Source organism: Podarcis raffonei, chromosome 1, assembly GCF_027172205.1.
Source record: "Podarcis raffonei isolate rPodRaf1 chromosome 1, rPodRaf1.pri, whole genome shotgun sequence".
Classification (NCBI taxonomy): Eukaryota; Metazoa; Chordata; class Lepidosauria; order Squamata; family Lacertidae; genus Podarcis; species Podarcis raffonei.
The window spans coordinates 129,039,986-129,065,588 of record NC_070602.1 but is presented as its reverse complement, the minus strand read 5'-3'; the positions used below and the strand labels follow the sequence as shown (position 1 = coordinate 129,065,588).

General features: G+C 44.4%; 1 protein-coding gene across 3 annotated transcripts in view; it reads left to right on the top strand.

Annotated features, from left to right (window-relative positions):
* PARD3B (par-3 family cell polarity regulator beta) overlaps positions 1–25,603 on the top strand; it is a 617,714-nt gene that overhangs the window by 273,497 nt on the left and 318,614 nt on the right. For 2 of the 3 annotated variants that reach the window (XM_053366062.1, XM_053366043.1), the window contains exon 16: positions 5,938–5,982. The exons of the other annotated variant lie outside the window; for it this stretch is intronic. In XM_053366062.1, coding sequence (XP_053222037.1) covers positions 5,938–5,982 — 45 coding nt within the window. The remainder of the gene's footprint in view (positions 1–5,937; positions 5,983–25,603) is intronic. 3 annotated transcript variants of the gene reach the window in all.

Sequence of the window (25,603 nt, the reverse complement as noted above, 5' to 3'; positions counted from 1 at the left end):
GATTAGTATTTACTCTAGAACAGGAATTCTTAAGTAAGAAAAAAATCTAAACTTAGAAGCTACCCCTCCAAGAACTGGAATACAGTGGTACCTCTAGATGCAAACAGGATCCGTTCCAGAGCCCCATTCGCATCTAGAAGCAAACATAACCAGTGATGGCACATCTGGCACGCGCGTGTCACTTTTCGACGCTTCTGCGCATGCGCGTGACCTCATTTTGAGTGTCTGCGCATGCGCAAGCGGCGAAACCCAGAAGTAACGCGCTCCATTACTTCCGGGTTGTCGCAGAGTGCAACTCGAATGCGCTCATCCCGAAGCACATTCAACCCGAGGTATGACTGTAACAGACAATATCAATCCCTTTTCTGTAATACCCATGAATGGCTCAGCGATGCTGAAGATTCAGGCCGAGAAGAGAGATTATATTCCTTCATAAACTCTGTTCCGTGAGAAGTTTTGATAACAAAGTAGTGGTGGTTATGCCACGGAAGCTGAGCAGAATTGATAACGGCATGCCACAAAGTTCAATTAGGATTTAGTTTATTAATGTTTTACAGTATTTCATCACAAGGGGATTATTCAGCTTCATTTAGTGCGTGGGGAAAGTAGGTGCAGCAAAAGAAGAAGAAGTGTAAAATAAGCTAGGGTGGGCTTAATTAACGATGAATTACTTAGGAGAGGTGAAAACGCTATGGAGAGGAACAATTTGCATCATCGCAAAGATAACAATAGTTTGTACAGCCCATGTGCATTCTTGAAAATGTATCCCGGTGGACTGCACTGCCATGAAACTAAGCTGGAATTGAGCAAAAGTAATGGATAGCAGAGTTTGAGTATAAATGAAACTGAGCTTCGCAGAACTTCTTCCACCTGTCTGGGACCAGGGAGTGCATAGGCCCAGTGTTTTGTCTAGGCACAGTCAGGCTCATCCATATAGCACTAAACCATAGTTTAGTGTGCATAAACAAATGCCGGCAAACCTCGATGAACTGAAACAACGTTGTAAAGAAGAGCAGGCCAAAATTCCTCCACAACGATGTGAGAGAGGGAAAAAGCTAAAGGTTGTTCTACAAGTTATGTGCTTACTTTTTCACACATGACTTACCTATTTTGGCTTTTAATATATTTTTGTTAAATAAATCAGGACATGGGGTAATAGGTCATGTGTTGTTGTTTAGAATGTTGTATATTTTAATGTTGTTAGCCGCTCTGAGCCTGGCTTCGGCTGGGGAGGGCGGGATATAAATAAAATTTTATTATTATTATTCAACTGAGTTTGTATTTACCTAATGCTAAGACCTGCTAAGGAACAGGGTATTGTTATTAAGTCCCGAGATGTAAAACCACAGAATTCAAAGAGGGTGTACTTCCTTTCCCCCCATGACTCTAGTCAGGGCCGTCTTTACCTGGGGGTGCAGGGCAACCAGGCACCAAATTCTGGGGGGAGCCAGGCGCCCACCACTGCGGCCGCCTAAGCTCTTAACTACCTGTTGTTGTTGTTGTTTGGTCGTTTAGTCGTGTCCGACTCTTTGTGACCCCATGGACCAGACCTCACCTGTAGTACTGTGTCCAGTTCTGGGCGCCACAGTTCAAGAAGGACACTGACAAACTGGAACGTGTCCAGAGGAGGGCAACCAAAATGCTCAAAGGCCTGGAAACAATGCCTTATGAGGAATGGCTAAGGGAACTGGGCATGTTTAGCCTGGAGAAGAGGAGGTTAAGGGGTGATATGATAGCCATGTTCAAATATATAAAAGGATGTCACATAGAGGAGGGAGAAAGGTTGTTTTCTGCTGCTCCAGAGAAGCGGACCCGGAGCAATGGATCCAAACTGCAGGAAAGAAGATTCCACCTAAACATTAGGAAGAACTTCCTGACAGTAAGAGCTGTTCGACAGTGGAATTTGCTGCCAAGGAGTGTGGTGGAGTCTCCTTCTTTGGAGGTCTTTAAGCAGAGGCTTGACAACCATATGTCAGGAGTGCTCTGATGGTGTTTCCTGCTTGGCAGGGAGTTGGACTCGATGGCCCTTGTGGTCTCTTCCAACTCTATGATTCTATGATTCTATGATTCTATGACCACAGCACACCAGGCACTCCTGTCTTCCACTGCCTCCCGCAGTTTGGCCAAACTCATGCTGGTAGCTTTGCGAACACTATCCAACCATCTCGTCCTCTGTTGTCCCCTTCTCCTTGTGCCCTCCATCTTTCCCAACATCAGGGTCTTTTCCAGGGAGTCTTCTCTTCTCATGAGGTGGCCAAAGTATTGGAGCCTCAGCTTCAGGATCTGTCCTTCCAGTGAGCACTCAGGGCTGATTTCCTTCAGAATGGAGAGGTTTGATCTTCTTGCAGTCCATGGGACTCTCAAGAGTCTCCTCCAGCACCAGAATTCAAAAGCATCAATTCTTTGGCGATCAGCCTTCTTTATGGTTCAGCTCTCACCTCCATACATTACTACTGGGAAAACGATAGCTTTAACTATACCATCTACCTGTTATGAAATAATAAATAATTTTGATCAAGCTAGAAAAGCAAAAGGACTTTCGACTTTGTGCGCTTGTTTACCAAAGACACGCTGTGCCAGTGGTGGCGCTTGTCATTCACAAAAAAACCGCCCTCCTCCTTACCCACCCTCAGTGTCCGCACTCCCCTCCCCTTTTTTCTTTTTGACTGGATTCTGTGTGAGCTGGAGGCAAACAAACTGAAACCATTAAGCAGGACCTGCCAGCTTTGGAGATGCCTGCTGGCAACTGGCCGCCAGGAGGCTGCCGGGCAACTCGGACTCTCCAGGATCGCCCCCTTTCTGCCTGACCTCTGCCCTGCCACTTTTGGGGGACCTGCTCACAACCTGCCACCTTGCCCCTGACCGACCTGCTCGCTGGCCGAGGGGGAGGCCTGGATCCGGTTCTCCAGCCTCCCCCCGGCCTCCCAAACATAGCGTCCCCCCTGGCACCTGCCCACCCCCTTGAGCTCTGTGCACCCCTCTCAGGTGCCTGCCGGCTCGGATTGCCACACCGCCACGCCGGACCTGCCTGCAGCTCGGCATGGATGGGGAGGCTCAGAGGGGAGCCCTGGCCGTGCTGCTGCTGTTGCTGCTGCCTGCCGTCCTGCCTGCTGGCTGGTGCTGGGTGCCGAAGCCTCACCAACCCCTCCTGGCGAACCAGAGCAGCGCACGGAAACGCCGTTTACCTTCCCGCCGGAGCGGTACCTATTTATCTACTGGGACTTTGACGTGCTTTCGAACTGCTAGGTTGGCAGGAGCTGGGACCGAGCAACGGGAGCTCGCCCCGTCGCAGGGATTCAAACCGCTGACCTTCTGATCGGCAAGTCCTAGGCTCTGTGGTTTAACCCACAGCACCACCCACATCCCCTAACATAGGAATAATAAAAGTTAATTTGGGGGCTAAACTAAATTTGGGGGGCGCTGGGCAGATCTTTGCACCCCATGGTGCGTATGCTAAAGACGGCCCTGAGTCTAGTTCTAAGCAGGGGACAGAAGCTTTCAGTCTCATTCCATGCTTGAAAGAGGACGAGAGGTGAAAGATGTTCTTGCTCTAGTTCATAATTTAGCATGACATCTGATTCAGGCCTATAAATGTATAGAACCAGTCTGTGCCCTAGCACTGATAAGTGTTTTCATTAACCAAGTAATGCAGAAGTAATGGTATGTTTCTGAATATACTGTCAGCTGCATAGAAGTATCTCAGAAGTATCTTAGAGAGTCTTACAAACTGGCGCACACAGAGTATAAACGCATTGTTCCTTTTTTTTACCGCGGCTAGCTTGATTTTTTGAGAATAGGCTAAATAAACTTCCGTTCCTCGTTGTTTCCCACATTTAACATCGAAATCTATTTCTTAAGTATTTAAAGATGATTGCAGTGTAGTTTGGAAGTTATCCTAGGTTTATAAATACTTACTTTTAATGTATAACTGTAAAGTCAGTCCATTACATTAGAGATGAAGAATGTCCACTTACGCTAAAAAGAGTTCCCACTCAAAAACAAAACAGCTTTAAAAAAATTATGTAAAAGGATGGTTTCGAGCCAGAATTTGACATGTTTTCTGTGAGTAATATGCAGCCATCCCTAAATGAGGAAAGGCTGCGGTGGATAAATAAGAGCTGCTGGAGTCATGTTATTGGCACAATCATTGACTTAAAATTAATTGATGGTGCTATATCTTTATTATGCTGAAAGGGCTGTGTAAGGATAATATCCATCTGGAGAGCTAGCATCAGATTTTCCCCCTGCCTGCAAATATGTTCAGATCAGGGAAAGTAATTTATTTAGATCCTTAAAAGCATGCAAGAAGTGTTTGTATTTGGAAACAGGACCTTGACTGATTAATCTGCTTTTTAGATGGTTTCGGTTTAGCTTTCTACAGATAGAATACTTGTGACTTTTTCAAGGAGGTTTTTAGTGGGGGTGCTGGTTATTTTTCATTGTGCCGTAGCTTGTCTAAATCTGTTTATATTATAGCTCATCTAAGCTTAGGTTCTCTTAGCCCTTCCTTCCATTTGAACATATCTGGCTCTAGTGTTGAGGCAGGAATCCTACTTGCTCCTCTCCCCTCCTGTGGGGGAGAGAGCGCTGTTGGAGTCTAGGGAGAGCACTGGGGTTCAGCCTGGAGGGACCCAACAGGATTCAGAGGGGGAGTTGGCAAGGGCGGAGGAAGCGGGGTACAGTGGAGGCGGGCCACTCCGGGTGCCACCACTGAAGGGGGTGACAAAATGCCTGGCAGCACTCACTGCGGGACCTGCAGCGCGCCCGAGCCACATGTCTCTCCTGGGAGAGATGTGGTTGCTTGGGCGCACGCAGGCTCCGCACTGCTCAAATGGTCCGCTCGCTGCCTCCCCCCACCCCAGCTGTAGGGCGGGAGGAGGCAGGCAGACTCCTTGGAGGCCCCACGGAGCATCCTGCCCTGGCTCGCCCCACCCCTGCAGGTGGTTGGCCCCACCCCTGGGAATTGGGTCCAGCACTCTTTGCCCAGGCAAGGCAGCACTTCCAGAGAAGCGATGAGACATGTCCACCTAGACATAGCATCTGTTAGCAGTTTATAGCCAGTGTGGTGTAGTGGTTAAGAGTGGTAGGCTCGTAATCTGGTGAATGTAATCTGGTTCTTGTCTAGTTCCCAAGATTACGAGTCTATCGCTCTGAACCACTACACCACACTGGCTCTCTCATGCCTCTTTTGGCAGGGTCTCCATTTATATTAAATTATAATAATATCATAACCTTAAAGCCAAATGGGTGTGGAGTGAACCTCTTAGCATCCAATAGTTTCCCCCCCTGAGAAATAAAAATAATGTTGTAAATAGAGGTGACTAGTTCATTCATGCAATCCTTTGAAAGAACATACACAAATTAGTTGTGATGTAAGCTAGGAAACTTGGGTAAGAGAACTATGAACAATTATCATTTCTCTAGATTTAAGTGTTCTGCCCAGAGACAGTGGCCTTATTGGGAAAGTTAAATGTGGGGCAAAATGGTGGGTCTGCGTCAACATACAAGTCAGCTGTGACCTTCAAACATCTGGATGGTGTGTAGGTTTCAAAATGGGAAGTTTAGCAAGCATGCGTATCAAATATGTATGGATAAGGACTTGTGTCAGGATCAGTCAAGTGCAGACAATTCTCTTGCACACTGAACATTGTATGCTTCCCAAATCTGTGAAAAAGACCTGTGTGTATCTTTTTGTAGATTATAACATATGATGAATTTGTATACTCCTTTGGCGTTTCTATAACATAAATAGTACAGACCTTCCATTGGCTTCTAGGAAATATTTTTTATACATGTTTTGGGCACCAAAAACAGGACCTTAACAAGTTTTGCTAAGAAAGGATTAAGCGCTGGTGGAAAACTGAGTATCTGTTAAATAAATGTTTGATTCATGACAATATCTGTTAACTGTTTCTCTTTTTCCTCCATTTTCTTCAGTGCCAGATGAAAGCAATGTTTGCTTGTTGACTGAACATAAACTAGGTAAGAGGTTCTTGGTTTGACTTGACTATGCTGCACAGAGTTCTTGTCTAGTTCACACAAACTAAATTTGCTTTAAATGCTGTTCTGTGCAGGCCCAGGGGAAGTATTTGAAAGGTCTTGTATTAGTTCTGAATTTTGGATCTTCTCCCTTCATATATTGTGGAATGCCTCTGGGACACCCTACTTGTGCTGTCTTGATTATGAGAGAGCACACCAAATAGAAATGTAGAGTTGTGTGGGGTTTTTTAAAGTGTGTCTTCTTGTTCACTAAATGGAACTGCAAGTTTTTTCAGGAGATCTTGGAATGTGAATTGAATGAAAACTTCTTACTTCATAATTTGAGTTGGCCTGAATGCACTTGTTTATGTGAATCTATGGATCATGCAGAGAAAAAATATTAAAGTCCATATTTTTTCCTCAACTCCCCTTACTTTTCTGTTCTGAAGTATTTAGTATCTATTGGATTCAAACTGGTCCTGCAACATGGGGTCTGGGAGGGACAATAAATATATTCCTTCTTCATACTGGAAGCATTCCCACGGTGAGAGTTACTCTTGATTGCATCAGGCAAGAAGCTCACAAGCTAAGAATCATTTTTAAGTTCTCCCATGCAAGTTTAGAAAATTACTTAACTTCCTCAGAAACAGAATGTCAGAGAGAAATATTTTGGTATCTTTTCTACTTATCTTCAGAAGCTATGTCCTGCTTGAAAAGGGTATGGGGAACTTAGTCATTTTGAATAAGTTAAAAAGATTTTGCAAGCGTTAGAAAAATATAGGCTTCAGTGTTATCACGTTCCTATGCCCTAAAAATGACACACACACCCAAATTAAAGTATATACAAATAGTGAATAATTCTGGGAAATACATGAAATTTCTATTCAGCCTTTTTGACATTTAGGCTGCTCATATTTCCTCAGCCAATACCTCTTTAATGTTTCTTGTCTTCCACCCTTCCCCATCTCCACCAATCCTTTCCTTCACCTGCATACTAAAGAGGTTTTCTTATTTATTTGAAACTGAGGTTCTCTCTCAGCTGGTACCTTCTGTTTTCCTTGCACCTGAAATTTCTGTTTTCTCTTCATTGAGGAGAATACAAGAAAGTTTCCAAGAAGTGACTCATCATTTGGAAAGGTGTGCCCTGCTATTACGCAGAAGGAGGCTTGCAAATATTGCAGCTGCCTTAAGTTTGCCAACGATAAATATAAGCCCTTCCTGTCAGTCCACATTGGAACAAATCCCATTGCAGACATAAAAGTGGGCAAAGAGTTGCTCAGAAAATCAAGAATCTACCATTTCAAGCTCCAAGTGTGGGTGGGTGGTTTTTTCCCTATCCATAAGTGTCAAGAGCAAATTAGAAAGACAACAACCCTGGGTTTCTGAAAAACAGCCATCAGATTACAGCTGGTCTTCTTGGACCAGCTGTGGATTTTATAATGTTTTGTGATGGGCCTTCTATCTCCTCTTTATTTATTTATCCATACATGCACAGCTCTGGGGAGCTGCTGTTCCTGCTTGTTGTTGTACATAATTTCACTAAAACTATTGATGGGGTTGACAGCCCTCAGTTCCAAACATATCCGCATTTTTATGATAAAATTCTTACTGTCTCTACCAGTTTCTCCTGGCATTTAGTATGACATGCTCAAGGCTATCCACAAAAATTTGGCCCTTACACCCATGAGAAAAAATTACAACTTAACATAACCCAGAATTTCTTGTCACACATTTTTTTTTGGGGGGGGTACATTTATAGAAATGGAAAGCAAATGTGTTCCTTTTAAGAACCATATGGATTTCCAGACACCTGCCAGTGGCACTATTTACAACTGAAACATGTATTAGTTGCTAAATGCAATCCACAGTGCTTTTAATTTGTGCCCCCCCCAATATATTACAGAATCTACTTTACTTACCCATACTACCCAAACGGATACAATAGCCCAGGGTTTCCCAAACTTGAGTCTTTAGCTGTTTTTGGACTGACCCACTGGTCCTGCTAGCTAAGGATAATGAGAGTTGCTGGAGAACCTAATTTGGGAAACTGCTATAGCCAATGGAACTATAGCCAACAGAAAGCTGTGCTCTCTTCGCTTAAAGCCTCTGCCCTGTATTTGAGATTGCACTCCATAGAACAGAGATTATTTGGGGGGGGGGGGAGAGAATGCATTCCTCCTCCAGCTGCTGGCAATGCACTGTTGCAGGTGGGTACACACATAGTGTAGTACTGCCATGTTGTTGTTTTCCTTTTGGACAGAGACCACTGTCTGCATTCCCTTGTTCCAGGAAACAGGACAAAAATTTACAGGCAGTGACTTAGGCATTGGTTGCCAAACGCATCATTTTTTCAGCATTGGAAAAGTAAACACCATCTTGACAACCCATTAGTGTAGACTGGGCAGGTCCTTACTCAGTATGCGTGAAATAGCTGCATATTGTGGATTGCAGATTTTAGCTTTGCTGTTGTTGTTGTTTAGTCGTTTAGTTGTGTCTGACTCTTCATGACCCCATGGACCAGAGCACACCAGGCACTCCAGTCTTCCACTGCCTCCCGCAGCTTGGTCAAACTCATGTTCGTAGCTTCAAGAACACTGCCCAGCCATCTTGTCCTCTGTCGTCCCCTTCTCCTTGTGCCTTCCATCTTTCCCAACATCAGGGTCTTTTCCAGGGAGTCTTCTCTTCTCATGAGGTGGCCAAAGTATTGGAGCCTCAGCTTCAGGATCTGTCCCTCCAGTGAGCACTCAGGGCTGATTTCCTTCAGAATGGAGAGATTTGATCTACTTGCAGTCCATGGGACTCTCAAGAGTCTCCTCCAGCACCATAATTCAAAAGCATCAATTCTTCGGCTATCAGCCTTCTTGATGGTCCAGCTCTCACTTCCGTACATCACTACTGGGGAAACCATAGCTTTAACTATACGGGCCTTTGTCAGCAAGGTGATGTCTCTGCTTTTTAGCTTACCAACCTATATATCATACCTATATGGTCAAATCTTTGAGTGCTGACCTCCTCCCCCCCCCCCAATTTCCCCTTCCACCTGCACTTATTTTAATTTGAATTGGTGCTGTTGTTGTGTTGATATTAACAAGAAGACCCAACATTCAATATTAATTTAAGTTTTAACCAACAAACAGCACAAATACAGTTCTTGCCTGGAGGCCTAAGATGACACAAAAGGGAAACGGGGTGAGAAAGAACAGGCAAACAAGTCAACTTAGGCACCAGTTCTTACCATTCACGAAGATCTCAGAAAGACTATGTTGAATGGTGGAGAGTGGTATGGCACAGCACTCTCATCTTCCCCAAAGCAGCCGCCTGGTGCAAATAATTCCTAATAATATTTACTAGACGCTTTCATCCGGCTAGACAGTTTACTATTGAACCCACAGTGAAATGGAAGCAGTGAGTCTTAAATGGGGGGAGCAAGCTGAAGAAGAGACCTGGAGGTGAATATTTCCCCCTGTCCAATCTGCAACATTTCTAGACAATACTTTCAAAGGTGTGGGAGGCAAAGTGGAAAAGTAATAAGCCCTTTGGAGTATGTGGTGTAATGTTGGGATAGCAGCAAGGTTGTTGTTGTTGTTTAGTCGTGTCCGACTCTTTGTGACCCCCTGGACCAGAGCACGCCAGGCACTCCTGTCTTCCACTGCCTCCCACAGTTTGGTCAAACTCATGCTGGTAGCTTCAAGAACACTGTCCCACCATCTCGTCCTCTGTCGTCCCCTTCTTCTTGTGCCCTCCATCTTCCCCAACATCAGGGTCTTTTCCAGGGAGTCTTCTCTTCTCATGAGGTGGCCAAAGTATTGGAGCCTCAGCTTCACGATCAGTCCTTCCAATGAGCACTCAGGGCTGATTTCCTTAAGAATGGATGCGTTTGATCTTCTTGCAGTCCATGGGACTCTCAAGAGTCTCCTCCAGCACCATAATTCAAAAGCATGAATTCTTCGGCGATCAGCCTTCTTTATGGTCCAGCTTTCACTTCCATACATCACTACTGGGAAAACCATAGCTTTTACTATACGGACCTTTGTTGGCAAGGTGATGTCTCTACTTTTTAAGATGCTGTCTAAGTTTGTCATTGCTTTTCTCCCAAGAAGCAGGCGTCTTTTAATTTCGTGGCTGCTGTCACCATCTGCAGTGACCATGGAGCCCAAGAAAGTAAAATCTCTCACTGCCTCCATTTCTTCCCCTTCTATTTTCCAGGAGGTGATGGGACCAGTGGCCATGATCTTTGATTTTTTGATGTTGAGCTTCAGACCATATTTTGCGCTCTCATCTTTCACCCTCATTAAAAGGTTCTTTAATTCCTCCTCACTTTCTGCCATCAAGGTTGTGTCATCTGCATATCTGAGGTTGTTGATATTTCTTCCGGCGATCTTAATTCCGGCTAGGGATTCATCCAGCCCAGCCTTTCGCAGGATGAATTCTGCATATAAGTTAAATCAGCAGGGAGACAATATACAGCCTTGTCGTACTCCTTTCCAAATTTTGAACCAAAATTGGGAAAGGCGGCAAGGTTACTGAGCCACAATTGCTGCAAAATACCATATTCCAGCAAGCTGCGCTAACATGGGTGGTTAGTGCTCTAGTGTATTTGCCACAAAAACTCACGAGATGCCTCTCTTAATTTGAGCTGTTATAAATGTGCAACTAACTGTTGTGTGTTATAGTACTTATAATGGAATTGGTAAGAAGGATTTATGTACAGGTTATTGTTTATGTTGGGCAAATGCTGCCCTTTCCCCTCGTTTATGCAAAGTCACAAATGGTATTCCATTAGCCTCACAGCTATTTGCTTTATTTTCATTTTTCATATGGCTCCCTCTTTCTTTCTTTTCCTTTTCCCTTTTGATTTAATGCTTGCGACTCTCTTAATATGTATTGACTGTCTGCTGAGCTCTCTGCTGACACAGCTCTTTAAAATGATACAGTACTGGAGAAAAGTTGATGAGTCCTCCTTTACGAGCTTTGACATATTAATTAGCAAAGTGGACCAAAAGAAAGAAACCTTTGCTATTTTCTATTTTAATTTTCTAAAACACATGTATATTGAGATTTTAAACCAATAGCTCCCATCAAAAGGACTAATGCGTGTCGGGAAGGCTCCACGTTCCAGCAGGTTAACACAGTGATCTTTTCCACTTCCTAAGACCACACTGGTTGCCAAATTATGTTCCTTTTTTCCTGGATGTCTGTTCTTTTAGAGAATCTGATGGTGTTGTCCTGAACATTCGTTGCCTGAACACCAGAAAAAGTTGAATTCTCAGGAGTGTAAAGGTGGATGTAACTCATGAGCTAACCACAGTTAACTCGACAAATTGTGGTGGATCTCACAGATTATGATTAGCAGAACCATACTTCCCTAAGCTGTCTTAGTGGCAGGAAGGTATATGGCGTTTCCATGCGCTCTGGCACTCATCACAGTGTCCCATTGCACCAGAAGCGGTTTAGTCCTGCTGGCCACATGACCCAGAAAGCTGTTTGTGGACAAACACTGGCTCCCTCGGCCTGAAAGCGAGATGAGCGCTGCAACTCCACCTTTGACTGGACTGGGGTCCTTATGTTTACCTTAGTTTTAATAACCATAGATAAGATTTGCCACATTTTAGGGTTTGGTTGTAGTGTTAACTGTGGGAGTTTCCAATCTTCTCTTCATGTGACCATGCAACGGGGGGAAGGAACGAGCACATATTCCAAAGTCTCACTGTGGCTTATCCTTGTATTGGTAAAGCATGGTTTAGCATTACTTGTGATCCATGTGCAAAGTTTAGGTATTGCTTACTTCCCTTAATTTGTGTTCTGCAGTAGATGATTGTTCACATACTTGGAACCTTAATTTATGATGAACTCTTTTTTCAGGACCATCAGTTGGGGGAGAAAAAATGGTTTATGAAAGCTATATAGAACATCTTTTCCAAGGCATCTTTCATTCTTAAGCTTTTGTTAGTTTTCTATACGCTTAATAATTCTAACCTTAATGCTGCCTCTCGCTTTATCCAGAACTGAAGCTTAGCTAACTGGACAGTGATTGTTTGGATCCCCCTCCTAAATCCCATCTTTAGGTTGTCTACTTTCCAATTCCCTGGTATGGAGACAGACTTTTGCAACAAGTTGCAAGTTGCAGTTTCTTTTCCTTTTTCCTTTAAGAACTATTGCGTCTGTGCAAACTGGACCTCGAGACTTGTTCATTTTCAAGAAACTTCAACTCTTGCCAACTTTATTGGACTTCATTCTCCTGTTAAATTCAGACGATAATAAAATCCTGGTGACCATCTTGTCCAGCATCCAGTGGCCACAACGGCCAGCCAGATGTTTGTGGAAACCCTTAGCACTCTTCCCGCCCTCCGCTGTTTCTGACAACTGGCATGATACCAGTTCAAGCACGGTATCTTCCCTAACGAAGTCAGACAGAAATAATTAATTTGGATACTCTGAAATATCCCTCTCATCCTTTAGAACTCTTTTCACTCCTTTGTCATCTAACGATCAAACCACCATCCTGTCCACCTTCCCCCGATATATTCTAAAGATTTCTTCCTGTTGGTCTTAAGGTTTTTAGCAATAAAGGTAAAGGGACCCCTGACCATTAGGTCCAGTCGTGGCCGACTCTGGGGTTGCGGCACTCATCTTGCTTTATTGGCCGAGGGAGCCGGCGTACAGCTTCCGGGTCATGTGGCCAGCATGACTAAGCCACTTCTGGCGAACCAGAGCAGCACACGGAAACGCCGTTTACCTTCCCGCCAGAGCGGTACCTATTTATCTACTTGCACTTGACGTGCTTTCAAACTGCTAGGTTGGCAGGAGCAGGGACCCAGCAACGGGAGCTCACCCCATCATGGGGATTCGAACCGCCGACCTTCTGATTGGCAAGTCCTAGGCTCTGTGGTTTAACCCACAGCGCCACCCGTGTCCCTCTGTTTTTAGCAATATGTGGCTCCAAATTCTTTTTTTGTACTCCTATCATCAACATACAGAGTTTTGGCAGAGTTTGTGCTGCTCTCTATTCTCATTTGGGAAAGGCTTCCATTTTCTGAAGTCAGCCTTTCTGCTTTTTATAGCTTCCTTGCCTCTGTTCATTAATCACGTTGGCATCATCTTGAATTTTTTTTTTTTAGTACATTTCCTAATCTGTTGATATACATTCTAGCTGAGCTTCTATCATAATGATTTAAAATAGCTTCCCAAGTGTCTTGGAGAAAGTTAGCCCATTTAGTTCTCCCTTTCAGCTTCCTTCTAAATAATCACCCGCTTTTGAAATAAAATGCGACGGTGTTGGACTTTCTTCCCAACTTTTCATGTGCATTGAATCTGATAGGGAATAGAGTCTAGCAGGAAGTGAGAAAAGGAAGGACTGGAGTCAATGTCTAAGTCAAACTTCCCCAACCTGGCATCCTCCAGATGTTCTTGGGCCATATCTCTCATCACCTCTGGCTGTTGGAAGGTGATGGGGTTGGTGGTTCACAGCCATTATGAATGAATGAATGAATCTTTATTTGCGTCAGCCGTCGGCCATAGCAATAAAGCAACAATATGATATACAAAGAATAGGGGGGGAGTCAATTATATAAAATACATTTTACAGTTTTGAATCAATAGTCAAATAGTGGATCTTATTCTGATTGCCCCAGATAAAAACCTTGCAACCTTTGCTGTCACCTGCTCATCTTGATCTGCCAAGAGAAAGGACACTGTGGCAGTGGTTGGGCGACCCGGAATGGACAATAAAAGAGGGGTGATAATCTCATTCCTCAAGTTTTTATGCCAGAAGGGCATGCGCCACCAATTTGGTATTGCCATCTTCAAAGGGACATAAGCGTTTTTCGTGTGGAATCTGTTGGAATTGTCCCTCAAGTACCGCCGAGGGCAATACATTCAATCTTGCGAGAGTAAAAACGCGCCTATATTTTAGAATTGCTAGGTTATGCAGATAGGGTGCCAGAGAGTCGAAATGAGTAGGTGGAAAATAGTCACACCAAGGGCAAAATTTCCTTATTGTGGGCAAGTTGTTCTGACGCTTGATATCATTTATGCGCTGACAAATTAGACTGTTTGCTTTACTAAAACCCAAAGTGAGTAGCTGTTGTGGTGATAAACTAGAAGAGTAAAGTTTTTGATAGACAATTTTAGTCCAGGTGCTCTTGTGACAATCTTACAGCACTAGGGATATTAGACCAGGGGGATTTGAGTTTAGGTGAAGCCAATAGTTAAGTGTCTTAAGCCAGATCTGTAATTCTACCGAGGGAATTATCTTTTCTTCCCTCCATCCTAGCCCTGTCCAAGAACGGCCATAGCTGGAGTATTAGTCACAGCTGCTAAACCCCCCCCAAAAAAACCCTCCCTTGACCACTGAGGACACCTTTGCTTCCAGTGACAGTGTTGAATCTAAGAGGTGCCCTCAAGCTACATACTTGCTCCTTCAGGGAGAGTGCAGCTCTGTCAAGAACAGGCAACCTGCCAGTTTCCCAAACTTGGGAACTGCTTGCCCATGGGTTTCTGTCTTATTAGGATTCAGCTTCAGTTTATTGGCCCATCACCAAACCCCCCCCCCGGCCACCTTCAAGCAACTGTTTAAAACCATTGGGGTCGAGATGGTACCCTGAGGGGAACCCCATATGCCAGGGGGCTGACTTACAGTCACTCAAAGTCACTCTGTGTTAATGGTCTTGCAGGTAGGAATGGCACCATTGAGGGAGAGTGCCACCTTTTCCCACAGAGCTGGTCCAGGAAGACAGCATGTTCAGCCGTCTTGAATACCTCTGAGAGATCAAGTAACAACAGCAGGATTGCGCTCCCCCTGTCAGGATTTACAATCTCTCCCTCACACCAAGAGACAACAGGCTGGTGCTTTTATAATGTCCAGATTTATTGCTATTTACACAGTAGCTCAGTCCGAGCACACAGCTCAATCTTCCTCGCTAGATAGGTCAGTTGAGCCCACTGGAGGGTGGGCTCTTTTCCAACAGGAAATACGCCATTAGCTGCTGCTCCTTTTGTGGGCTTGACGCCAAGCCTGAACTCTCCGAAAGCAAGGAGATTCTGGAACAGACCGTCCAGCTTGCATCTCCTCCTCTGAAAGCGTGTCTGAAAGTTGTGGCTCCTCTGCCTGCCTTAAATTTTCCTGGGAATTTATGACTAGTATTCCAGGGAAGGAGGGGCTTGCTTCACTCTCTGCCTGTGAAGAAAGCAAACCTCCATCTCTTTCTGCCTCCCCGCTCCTTGGGCCTCGGATCCCTCACTTTCACTCTGGGAAGGAACATTTCTGACACCCCCATCCATCAGAGCATAGCTGTCAAGTGTCCCTTATTTGAAGGGACAGTCCCTTATTCCAGCGCCATGTCCCGCTGCTGTCCCTTATTGATGGATGTCCCTTAAATGTCCCTTAAATTATGTCCCTTAAATTTCAAAGGAAGCAGCTCCTCTCCCTCCCTCCCTGCCGGCCAGGGAGGAGGGAGGCTCCAACTGTGTTGCTTGGCTGCGTTGCTCACCCAATAAGAAGTCTAAGAACGACTGGGGGGGTGGAGCTTGCATGCCTTGTGTGTGGCTAGTTAATGCAAGCTGAGGAGTTTTTTGAATGCTGGACGCCATTTTGTTGCACGTGCTGCTGCAAACTTTGCAGTGCAAAGCCAGGCTGGGGAGCCATCTTAAGTTGAGGCTGCATAGGCCTTGTGGTGCATGTGATTCAGATTCTCTTCAGTTGAACCTCTGGTTACAAAGTTGGTTGGACAGTGTTCTCGAAGCTACCAGCATGAGTTTGACCAGACTGCAGGAGGACAGGAAGACTGGAGTGCCTGGAGCAGGTGAGGCTGCAGGTCCCTTATTTTGGCTGCTGGTCCCTTATTTTCAAGGCTGCTGGCCCCTTATTTTCAAATCTGTAAGTTGACAGCTATGCATCTGAGTGACCAGGGCCAATTCATCTCCAAAGCCAGTCAAGATGATCTGTATCTTCCAAGAATGTTTGTAGCATGGCCACTACTCTCTCAGTCAACTTACCCAGAAAAGGAGTGTTGGCCACTGACCTATAATTGTCCAGCACAATTTGCTCTGAAGTTCTCACCTTTAGGGAAGTTGTATAATAGCCTCTCTTAAAACCAGAGGCATCTCTCCTTCTAGTAATGAGACATTTACTAGTCTGAACCCGTGCAGTGAAACCTCCCTGGCTAGCTTTAATCGGCCAAGGGTCGAGAGATCATGTGGATGGATGCATATCAGCAAGTACTTTGTCCGTGTTCTCAGACTGCATTAACTGAAATTGATCCCACAAAACTCTCTCAGATGGCATATTGGACACCTCATTTGGACTTGCTATAATATCAGCATCAAGGTCACTGTGAAGTCAAGCAATTTTACCCTCAAATGCAGGCAAACAAGTCACGCTGGGTAGCCAAATATCTAGTGCTTGATGGCCTGAAGCACATGTCAAAAGTCCTCGGACAACTTTAGAAAGCTCCATCTCTTGCAAATCACCCCATATCTTGGAAATCATGAATTATATGCAATTCTGCTCATCAAAGGGTGCTCAAATGGGAAACTCTTTCACAGCACCTGGCTGCAAAGCACCTGCAAAATTCCCAAATGATCTCAGCTTGGCAAATAAACATTTCATTTCTGTACTTAAATCCTCTTATATTCAAAAAGACTTGAATCTTGCGGATACATTTTTAAAACTGCTGCTAGGCTGCCTTCTAGTCTTTTAAGAAGTTGCATACCCTATACAAACATGCTGACTTTAGAACAACAACAAAATTATGAAATCTTCTGAACAAAGGGAGGGAGGAAAATAGCCTTGGCAGCTTATGCACCATGTCAGAACATGCTTCTGTTGCAGCAAAGCCATTTAGAATTGTGGAGTGCTTTTTAATTTGCTCTGCATTACCCCATCATTGACCTCTGTCTCTTAGCTCTATGCCTCTAGTCAGTGAGTGTCTTTTCAAGTTCCCGTCCTGGTTGAGAGGTCAGCAGATATGCAGGAGGAAAGCCGTGGGTGGAGGTTTGGGGGGGGGGGGTCTGTTCCATAGAGACTTGAAAAGTTGGCTCTCGTCACTGGCAAACGCTGTGAGCTACTGCATGCCACTAAAGAAACCTGCAGTTGCTGATGAGTTCCTAATTTTCCTTAATCCTTTCCCTGCAGATGCTAGATTTTTTTCCCTGCTTGTGACACTCCTCTGGCAGTGGGCATGCTGGAACCACTGATGCCTTGGACTTAATGAAGTTGGAACACTTCCCAGATAATACATCTGCCCTCCTAGTTTTATACCTCAGAGGACAGGAGGAAGATTAACAGAGTACTACTTTACTCTAGTTGTGATGCAGACTTGGAGAATTGGCTACTGTCAAATGCTCAGCAAACGGGGGGTGGGGTGGGGGTGGTTCACTCCCATTACCTTACCTTTTCACTCGGCATCTTCTCCTCCCTCCATCCTTCCACTGATGTGCCCACAGGTAGAATGCTCATAAAGGTAAAGGTAAAGTCAAGTCGCAAACAACTCTGGGGTTGCGGTGCTCATCTCGCTTTACTGGCCGAGGGAGCCGGTGTTCGTCAGCAGACAGTTTTTCTAGTTCATGTGGCCACCATGTCTAAGCTGCTTCTGGCGAACCAGAGCAGCGCATGGAAACGCTGTTTACCTTCCCACCGGAGCGGTACCTATTTATCCACTTGCACTTTAACATGCTTTCAAACTGCTAGGTGGGCAGGAGCTGGGACTGAGCAACGGGAGCTCACCCCATCGTGGGGATTCGAACCGCTGACCTTCCCATCAGCAAGCCCAAGAGGCTCAGTGGTTTAGACCACAGCGCCACCCGCTCATACCTTGATGTTAAAGATCCTCTTGAAGCCTTCTTCTTAATACACTACCTTCTCATAATCAGCAAAATTTTTGCATGGGGGCAATCAATCAGGCAGCTCTTTCATTCACTTTCTGAACTGAGTTTTAGTTTAACTCAGTGTTTCTGAAACTTGGGTCTCTAGCTGTTTTGGGACTACAATTCCCATCATCCCTAGCTAGCAAGACCAGGGGTCCGGGATTATGGGATTTGATATCCAAAAGCAGCTCGAGACCCAAGTTTGGGAAACACTCATTTAACTTCCTTGTGGTATGCAGCAGTGCTTTTCCCCCTTACAGTGGTACCTCGGGTTACATACGCTTCAGGTTACAGACTCCGCTAACCCAGAAATAGTGCTTCAGGTTAAGAACTTTGCTTCAGGATAAGAACAGAAATCGTGCTCCGGTGGTGCGGCGGCAGCAGGAGGCCACATTAGCTAAAGTGGTGCTTCAGGTTAAGAACAGTTTCAGGTTAAGAACAGACCTCCAGAACAAATTAAGTACTTAACCGGAGGTACCACTGTATTCCCTTTGTAAGAGAACCACCCAAGGTGGTGTTATATGTGTGGCATTCTTTAGTAGAACAAAAAATGGTACTTTTCCCGTTTTATTTGAAGAACGTTACATCTGAAAATCCACATACTACATGTGGAGTTTCTCTGGTTTGTAAGATCTGCAAACCAGAGGGGTCATGGGTCATCATGTTTACATGGCAGAGTATAAGGTACCTCAACAGGAATAGGTAAAAAATCAGCAGAAATTAACAGTAACAACAAAAATACAAATTCCAGAATGGCAAATGACTCTGAAAAATGTGGCTTTAGGACCACGTGCATGTATTATCTTTAATAGAGAATTCGTTTTAATTTAAGATTGAATTTTCAAGCATTTTTGCATTACTTAGAAGCCTGAAATTTCACAGATAACCATTTTAATTTTAAAAATCATTAAAGCAATCTTTAGGTTGATAAGAGCCACACATTCTTTGTTGACATCAAACATTATTAATCAAATACTTTGTTCCAGATTAAAATTTGGGGATATACCGTTCAGCATGCTCCAGTCAGCAAGATTAGTGCTACCAATGTGTAACGATAAGGAACCCCACTGCAGTGACACATTAATATAAATACAACTGACTACTGTCGCCTGTATATGTTTAAAGTGCAGTTAGGGAACTGTGTGTTTTTCTTATAGAACGTAAGAAAGAAGAAGCAAGGTTCAAGTGGCGTTCAGAACACACTTATCCCAGCTGTGCGACAAATAGTGTCCAAGTACCGTATTTTAGGAGCCAAGTAGATTGCACTTATAAGTCTGTTCAACTGAAGTTACTACAAGGAGTTGCCTCCAACTGAATTGCAGGCCGGCACTCACACATCCATCTGAATTACTATACTTATCTCAACAATTCAAGTTCAGGCTGGATTGAGTGCATATCTATAGGAATTTAATTTTACATCAGATCAGCTGCTTACTTTCACCTTTAAAAGGGGCACATCTCAGCTGACTGGAAGAAGAAAGGGACATGCTTGAGGAATCCCACACATCAAAAAGAGAAATTGTTCTCCATGAAATATTTAAGCCTCAGACATCACACTGAACAATAAACTGTAAAGAAACGCATTATACTGGAAGTGTGAGACTCAGATAAGCCTCCTCAAAAAGAGGGCCAAGTAAGTACTCCAAGATTATAAGGAAGGAAGGAAGGAAGTATACTTAAATGAGTTGGGTCAGCTATTTTTAGGCACAGAAGTTTTCTAAGAGACACTTTTGCTGGAATGCTTAAAATGCCAACCATGGATACGAAATCTTTAAGCAGGAAAATATTCTAACAGAGTAGAAAGCCATGGACCTCTAATGAAACGAGATACAGAAGTGCTGATACACAATTTTATGAACACCAAGGGTTGCCAACTTTTTTGGAGCTGTGGGCACATTTGGAATTTCAAGAAAATTCCGTGGGCACCAGTCACAAAATGGCTGCCACGGAGCTGTGGGTAACACAAAATGGCTGCCACATAGAAAAGAGCATAAAGAATGACTGGGCTACAAAATGGTGAGGGTGTTACTCTCATCGAAGGAGAAGTCACCTACATCAGCCACCACATCAGTCCTCACATCAATTGAAATGTCATCATGTTTAAAAGGGCATGTAAAACACAGGAGAGACCAAACTACCGCAAACAGGAACTGAGCAGGAAGAGCGGCTTCTTGTGCATTTTGGATTTCTGATGGGATATATGCTGAGACCACAGACTAGGCACTTGCAGTTTTGTTCCCCAGCTCCTGTATTCAGAATGACAGTGAATATGAAAATGGAAGTTAACTGAGCTAACATCTGGACTGGTAGCCGCTAGATCTAGACATGACTTTGCCTAGTCCATTTTGAAAGCCTTCTGAGTAGTCGCTATCATTGGATAGTCTTCAGAAGTGCTTCATTTTTTAGCTACTTCACTTTGGCAGTCTTCTTCTTCTTTGGCGATCACTCGTAGCCAAGTAAGATTGTCTTCCATAAACACGGTTTTAACAATGAATCCATAAGTGATTGTGGAGGCCAGTTCTGGACCCACACGTCCTTCCACAGTTGGGGACATTGATTCCTGGGAGGGAGTTGATCATGGTGTGGATTTGCGAGGTGTGCCTTCCTCTTAGCACATTTCTCCCTTGAGTTCTGAGTTCGAGTGTCTTCAAAGTCCATTACACCTTTGGTAAAGGCTGTTCTCCAGCTGGAGTGCTCGCAGGCCAGTGTTTCCCAGTTGTCGGTGTTTATACTACATTTTTTAAGATTTGCCTTGAGACAGTCTTTAAACCTCTTTTGTTGACCACCAGCATTACGCTTTCCATTTTTAAGTTCTGAATAGAGTAGTTGCTTTGGAAGACGATAATCAGGCATCTGCACAGCATGACCAGTCCAACAAAGTTGATGTTGAAGAATCATTGCTTCAACACTGGTGATCTTTGCTTCATCCAGTACATTGATTTTAGTTTGCCTATCTTCCCAAGTGATGTGTAAGCTTTTTCGGAGACACTGTTGATGGAAACTTTCGAGAAGTTGGAGATGGCGTTTGTAAGTGGTCCATGTTTCACAAGCATACAATAAGGTTGGTGGTACAATAGCTTTGTAAACAAGCATTTTGGTTTCCATGTGAATGTCCCGGTCCTCAAACACTCTGCGCTTCAGTCGGGAGAAAGCTGCACTTGCAGAGCTCAGGCGATGCTGGATTTCGGCATCAATGTTGACCCTTGTGGAAAGATGTATGCTCATACAAAAAAGTTTATCACAAGAATGTTGATTTAACAGAGTTGAAGATTTTCTTAGTCTCTTCAAGAGATGAAAAGCTCAACGTGGTGGTTATGACATGTCAGCACTAAACCATCTTACGTGTCGCATGTCTCGTTCACAACTGTAACTGGGATATACGACTGCAGGAAGCCACAGCAGGGATTGCAAGCATACTCCATCCCATAATTAAAGTGCACCAGTTACCTGATGTCAGGTGTGCATGCAGGAGCCAGGCCCTGTGACCAATTGGACTTTGCAGGACTGGGGCCTTCCTAAGTTTGTTCTGAAGAGGCAAGGCACGGCCGCACAGGTGAGGCCAATTGGTAACTCACAGCACCTGGTGGCAAGAGCCAGGAAGGGATATAAGGTCAGCATTTCCCTTCTGCTCTTTGACACAGCAACATGTTCCCTGCCTTGCTGCGTTTGACTCCTTGCTTCTTGATCCTCGGACCCCTGGCTTTGTGACTCCTTGCTTCTTGATTCTCAGACCCTTGACTTTGTGACTCCTTGCTTCCTGACCCTCAGACTCTTGGCTTCCTGACTCTTGGCTTCCGGACCCCCATTCCTGCTCCCACCCCGCCATCTTGCCCCCGGTCCTGATGTCCCCTGCCAGGACTTCAATCACCCGTGAACCGGACTGTGACACCTGAGTTGTTTCCTTTAAGGAATAGTAGAACATGTTCCATATGGGGATTAAGAATGATCAGTAACAATGTGCGCCATTCTGGAATCTTCATCAGCTTTCTTTCATCCCCCTCCCCCTTATCTTGATGGACCACATCAAAATAATCATGACCACAGATAAGCCATTTGAGCTTTGAGGATGGACCACTTGCCAACCATCTGTCCATTGGAACGCTGCCTTGGAGTTCTTAATGTCTGCCAAGAATTTAAGTTGATGGTTATCTAGCACTGCCTTCAGGCAAAATATCGTCTCAGAATTTCATTGTGGTCAGTCTCTGAAAGAAATCACATCCTTCCTCAAGTCTTACGAGATGTTGGTGGATGATATCCCATATCCTTAAATAAGCTTTCTCCTCCTATCTGCAGAGAACTAAGACATTCTGGAGGCGGAGGGAGGGGACACAAAATATCTGAAGCCTTTTTGGCTAGGTATGAAGCATACAAATGTTGTAAGTCTTAGAAGATCATACATTTACCAAAAAGTAAGCCCCATTGAATACATCTGGCATATTTCAAAGGAGGCACTCTTAGTTTCTATGTGAAAATAGTAATCTGGTTTCAAGGCAGTTTATGTGAAGCACTACCAAATCCATTTCCCAGCTACAACATTGCCTTTGTTTGCATTTACACAGAGGTGTGCAACTACTAGACATCTGTAAGAGACACTAATCTAGAGGGGCATAGTGTGGACTGTGTGGCCAGGGGCCACAATTTTGAGGGGTGTGAACCAGGGGCCCCCACACAGGCACCCCCAATGCAGCCTGGTCTTGTGCTCCTCTTCACATGTCTCGGGGAGATTTGCCCACCAAGGGCTGCATTGACTGACTGCCCTCTCTGCATGGCACGCTCCATTCACTCACTGTGTCCTGCCCTCCAGCGTGCAGGCACCCCTGACATGCATGCCCCTGCCCCGGGCACCAGCAACCCACAGTATGCCACAGCTAATCTTTAACCAGTACATGTACTTGCCTGTTGTCAGGCCTTGATTTAGTCATAGATCACTAGTTTTATTCAGCTTCAAACCTTGATCCATGAGAAAAGGGAGTACCTGGAAATATGTTAGAATAATAAAAATATTTTTACATATTTATTTATACCCCACCTATCTGTGGTGTAGTGTCAGTGTGGTGTAGTGGTTAAGAGTGGTAGTCTTGTAATCTGGTGAACCGGGTTCGCGTCTCCGCTCCTCCACATGCAGCTGCTGGGTGACCTTGGGCTAGTCACACTTCTCTGAAGTCTCTCAGCCCCACTCACCTCACAGAGCATTTGTTGTGGGGGAGGAAGGGAAAAGGCGAATGTTAGCCGCTTTGAGACTCCTTCGGGTAGTGATAGAGCGGGATATCAAATCCAAACTCTTCTTCTTCTTCTATCTGGTATAGCACAGGCCTATTCCTAAGGCTTACGAGGCAAGTACCATAATCAGTCATCTCATTTTTTGGAAGTAAAACTGAGGTGGAATTGCGATGGCTTGTTAAAGGTCAGTCATTGAACCCTTTCCTGTACTAAAATCTGAATGCAAATCCACCACCCTTGTGTGCTAGACAACCCGGCTTATCTCACCAGTCAAATTGGAAAAAAGGGGAAATACTTTTCTATTATTTTTTTTAAATAAATTTTTATTAACCGGCCAATCACATCGAATCAAACCACATCACATAAATTCCAAATTACAGAGCCGAATTTTTAAATTTTGTTGGGGGGTCCCATACTTCCAGATCCGAGGAAGGATTCTGATCTAAACCTTGACTTCTGCATTAATGTCCAAATCAGTCCAAATAAGTCCAGATAGATGTTCAAACGGTCCAAACACATATTCATAGTTCTTTCCAATCTTCTCTTGCTGTTTCCACATCACTTCTTATTCATATATTTTCTCTTTGTCCTTTATGGTCTCTTCTGATAGTCTCCTTAAGCCGATAAACACAATAATACTCCTGTGTGGATTTCCCGTCGTCAATCTTCAATTCCAGATGGTTCCCATAGATCATCACCTTCGGAGATAAGATCGCTTTTTCCATTGTAAATTATTGCTCTGTCGCTCTTAAGACCTCTTTGAGGAGTTTCTCCCACGATGTAGAAACGCTCTCTTTCACTATTTCTCCTCCCGGACTTAGTCCTCCGACAGAGCTTCCCAAAATGGCGACGGCATTTTTGACTGTGTCATCACAAAGCTCTTATACATTCCACAGTCTTCTAAAAACATGCTTTGGTTCGAAAGTTTATCTCCACACAGCCTTAAATTCACAGCTTAAGTCCTTAAAAACTCATTTCTGGCTTTTGACTCCTGAAGGGAGGGGATTCTTGGGTTTAATCACATATGTAGAAAAATGAAACATTTCCCCCCCTCCCCCATCAGTCATTTGCCATACCGTATCTTGACGTATCTTCTCACAATTTAAATCTTGTTTTTCCAGAGACCTCTTCTGTTGCAGCCTTCACTCCTCCTCATTTCCTGAAGTATGTGCATTTCCTTCGTGCCAAATTGTTTCTTTTGAAGTTCTTGCAGCTAGTGGCGCAGGTCAGAGACAGCGTCCAGGAGTGCTGAGATCCCACAGGAGGGTTTTTGTGCCTAGTGCCTAGTGCCCCCCATCCCCCTCAAAAATTCGGGGGTGGTATCGGGCACAGCAGGCAAACGGCCCCACTCACCGTCTTGAGTGGGTAGGAGGCTAATTACTCCCAACATAGCCTCCAAATTACCTCCTGTGGGTCGGAGAGATGTTATTGTCTTCCTATGCGCCCCCTAGTGGCTGGAAATACTTTTCTACTCCATGCTCCCACTTGAAGGCCTAGAAATAATATTAGTCCACAGGAGCTTATTCATGTTCATGGTGAAATCACTGTGTGTTTCTATTTTCCTTCTCCAACTGAATTTTATTCTGCTTGGCATTGCCACCACCTCTCAGATCCCTTTCCCTTGGGTGTACACAGTTGCTTCTGTGGAAAAGAAAATGACCCTTCATGTTAGGAGACTGCAATAATATCATGGACAACCAAACATCTCAGTTTAGCTTCACAAGGTGAGACAAAAAATTCGTAAAATGAATATTTATCATTCCTTAAGTGTTCCTTCAGGAGGGAAGGGCAAGATGTAAACTGAATAAATAAATAACTAAGGAGAAAAAATAAAGTAATGTTATTAAACATGGCGAGATTTGGAAGAAGTAAATGCATTTTGCAATGTTTAGTCACTAATGCAATTGGGACGGGTAACTGAGGGGGCCCAATGTCGTTCTTCATTGACTGTGTTCCAACTGAGGACCTCTGAGATAGCATCTGCCATTCTGAATCTTCTATGGTCAGGTTGGGGGGTAGAATCCACCCATCCACCAGTATTGCTTCTTGACATGGTTGCACATTCCTCATCATAGTTTTGGATGTTCATCATGTATACAGACTAAGTGGAATATATTCATGTTGTAGAAGTACAGCTGAAATTCGGGTTTCAAAGGTCAATGTGTCTGGGACTGGGTTTGGGGAAGTAGCAAACTGTTTAAAATACCGCACTTTTCTGTGTAAAAGACTCAGTTTTTTTTAAAAATAAAATAAAATGGGGGCCGTCTTATACCTGGATAGTGCATGGGGTGGACATTTGATTGGTTGCTGCTGCAGCTGTCAACAGCTATTTGGTGTGTCATTGGTTGCTGCGTCAATGGCTGGTGTTGATTGGCTGATGCTGCGGCAATTGGGCGGGCGATTGGCAGCTTCTGCCAGTGAGGGGACAGATGAGAGGCGTGCAGGTGAGCGATTTTCGGCAATTGCACACCCAAAAAGCTCATCAACTCTGAGAAATCCTCTGAAAAAAAAGTTTGTGCCATCTCTCCCCATTTTCTTAAAT